Genomic DNA, 2,144 nt, shown 5'->3' on the forward strand with positions numbered 1-2,144 from the left:
TTTTGTGTTTCATTGGGCCTGTCAGCCTTGCAAAACCTTAGCGCCCGCTTACCTTCTTCGACTGTCTTAAAGGTTACCCCGGTAGACGGAGCGTTTTCCTGGTTTACGCTCCGCGGTTATTTGAAACCAGGTGGCGCCCGAGGCAATTAAAATCAGACTAGTGTCAAAAGGGGTATTTCATTCGCGCCCCAACAAAAGAGCGTCACAACACACTGTATATTTTTTAGCGCCGTTGATAATTTTTTTAAGTTTTCCCCAATTTTTGAAAAAGTTTGAACAAGACAGAACTACACTTAGCTCCGATTGAATTACCGAATGCAGCTCTAATACATCAATCAATCACACCTTAACAAAAAACATAACCTTATTTCTGTCATTTTGAATTTTAGTAGGTACCTAGGTAATTATTACTTGTCAGATTTCAGAGTGACTTTTTGTAGTTAGTACTCAAAATTCTAGTTACTATAGAAAGTATCATCAGTATGACCTCAAAAACCTCAACCGTTTACTTTGTAACACAAACCAACCCCGAGATTTTTAATGCCTCTCCACGTCCTGGTGGTATAGCTAAAATCGATATACCACCCAAACCGAACAAGTTGAAAGAAAATGCTGCTAAAACTGAGACTTTAGCCAAGGCTGGCGGTTCAAAAGCGAAAGGCAGTAAAACTAAAACCGAAACTGCAGTAAAAGAAGACACGCAATCAAGAAAAAGCTTGTTGACTATAGCTACCAAGTACGATGAGCCAAAACCTCTGTTGGCTGATGATTGTCCCAGAGAGTACAAAGTAAAGCAGATTATTTCAGCAACCCCTTGGTCAGTAGAGTTCGACGAGTTTTCGGAGAGAACTGAAGAAAACCAGCGGATTCCAGATCCATTTCAAGATTCAGTTGATATGTTAGCTATGTCCATTAGTGTAATTATGCTTCTATCAAGAGGATATGACCAAATCTCCGAGACACAGTTTAAATGGGTTATAAGTTATTTGGACTGTATTAGAGACGAATTTGGCCAGCGACCGCCAAATATTCAAGGACTTTTGAATCATATAAATGAGATGACCGGAGGGAAAATCAAATCTTACCGTGAAGAGAGGGATGATTATGAACCAGCTGAGCTAGGAGACAGGGCGACTGCAGTCAGAATATCAGACGCTCCACCTGCAGTCGCATAGTCCTTAATACGCTTCGTAAAATTAAATCTAATACATGCTAGTTAATACACAATTAAGTTACTCGAATTTACTTGTATTTATCTAAAATCGGTCAGTGGGGTACAATTCAAAAGACATTTACGGTAATATTCAGACCGAATATCTAGGGCAGATTTAAGTTACGTAAATTCGTCTGGGGTTGTGACCCACCCCTCACTATTTCACCCCACGCAAAATTATCACCCCAGGGGAGAGAGTAAAATACAGTTTTACGTCATAGTTCTGTGTATACCATGAGAAAATCTGCAAATCACCGTCTCAATTAACGCTTTAATGGTTTTCAATTGTCTGTCACATGTTTAGCCTAAAATTTTTCAGTTCTTAGAGAAGCAGATATTAGTTTTTAGTTAAATTGTATTCATGTAGTTCATACATGCAAACAAGCAGGATATTATGGTCTCAACTAAAGAAAGGTTTTGTACCAACCAATTAAATAACCAAGTTTTTTTGCTGGAACAGCAGAGTATTCATCCCTTTAGTAACCTGTAAGTAATACAATGTGTCCACACTGAGACCATTGATTTATAAATATGGTGAGTTTTACTGTTGCAAAACTAAAAATGTAGGTCTAATTATGCAGACTAGAACAACAGCGGAATCGGTCTTTGCCGGTTTGAGACGAAAGAATACAATTTGGCACAGATTGACCCCGAACGAGTCAAATTCAGCGACCAGTGTAGTCCCAACAGACGTAGAATTGCTCAAAAGTAACAAATATGCATACTAGAACAACAGCGGAATCGACCTTTACCGGTTTTGAGACGAAAGAAGACAATTTGGTAAAAATTGACCACAAACGAGCCAAATTCAGCGTTGGGACCACATTGGACTATGAATTTGGCTCGTGCGTGGGCAATCTGTACCAAACCTACAAGTGATTGTTTATTCACTAACCCAAGTGCATTAACAAACATTATACCTATTTATATC

At 38.9% G+C, this 2,144-nt stretch overlaps 1 protein-coding gene across 1 annotated transcript; it reads left to right on the plus strand.

Moving 5' to 3' along the window:
* The first annotated feature begins 399 nt into the window (after positions 1-399).
* Positions 400-1,241, plus strand: LOC145725928 (uncharacterized). The gene has a single exon (XM_081974853.1). It carries the CDS (start codon positions 483-485, stop codon positions 1,173-1,175), a length of 693 nt encoding a protein of 230 aa, XP_081830979.1. The 5' UTR covers positions 400-482; the 3' UTR covers positions 1,176-1,241.
* The last annotated feature ends 903 nt before the right edge of the window (positions 1,242-2,144 follow it).

Source organism: Ips typographus, linkage group LG1, assembly GCF_016097725.1.
Source record: "Ips typographus isolate SLU linkage group LG1, UJ_Ityp_2.0, whole genome shotgun sequence".
Taxonomy (NCBI): Eukaryota; Metazoa; Arthropoda; class Insecta; order Coleoptera; family Curculionidae; genus Ips; species Ips typographus.

Bases quoted from the DNA above. Each gene is read 5' to 3' on its own strand.
- LOC145725928 (XM_081974853.1), top strand. From the start codon at position 483: ATGACCTCAAAAACCTCAACCGTTTACTTTGTAACACAAACCAACCCC.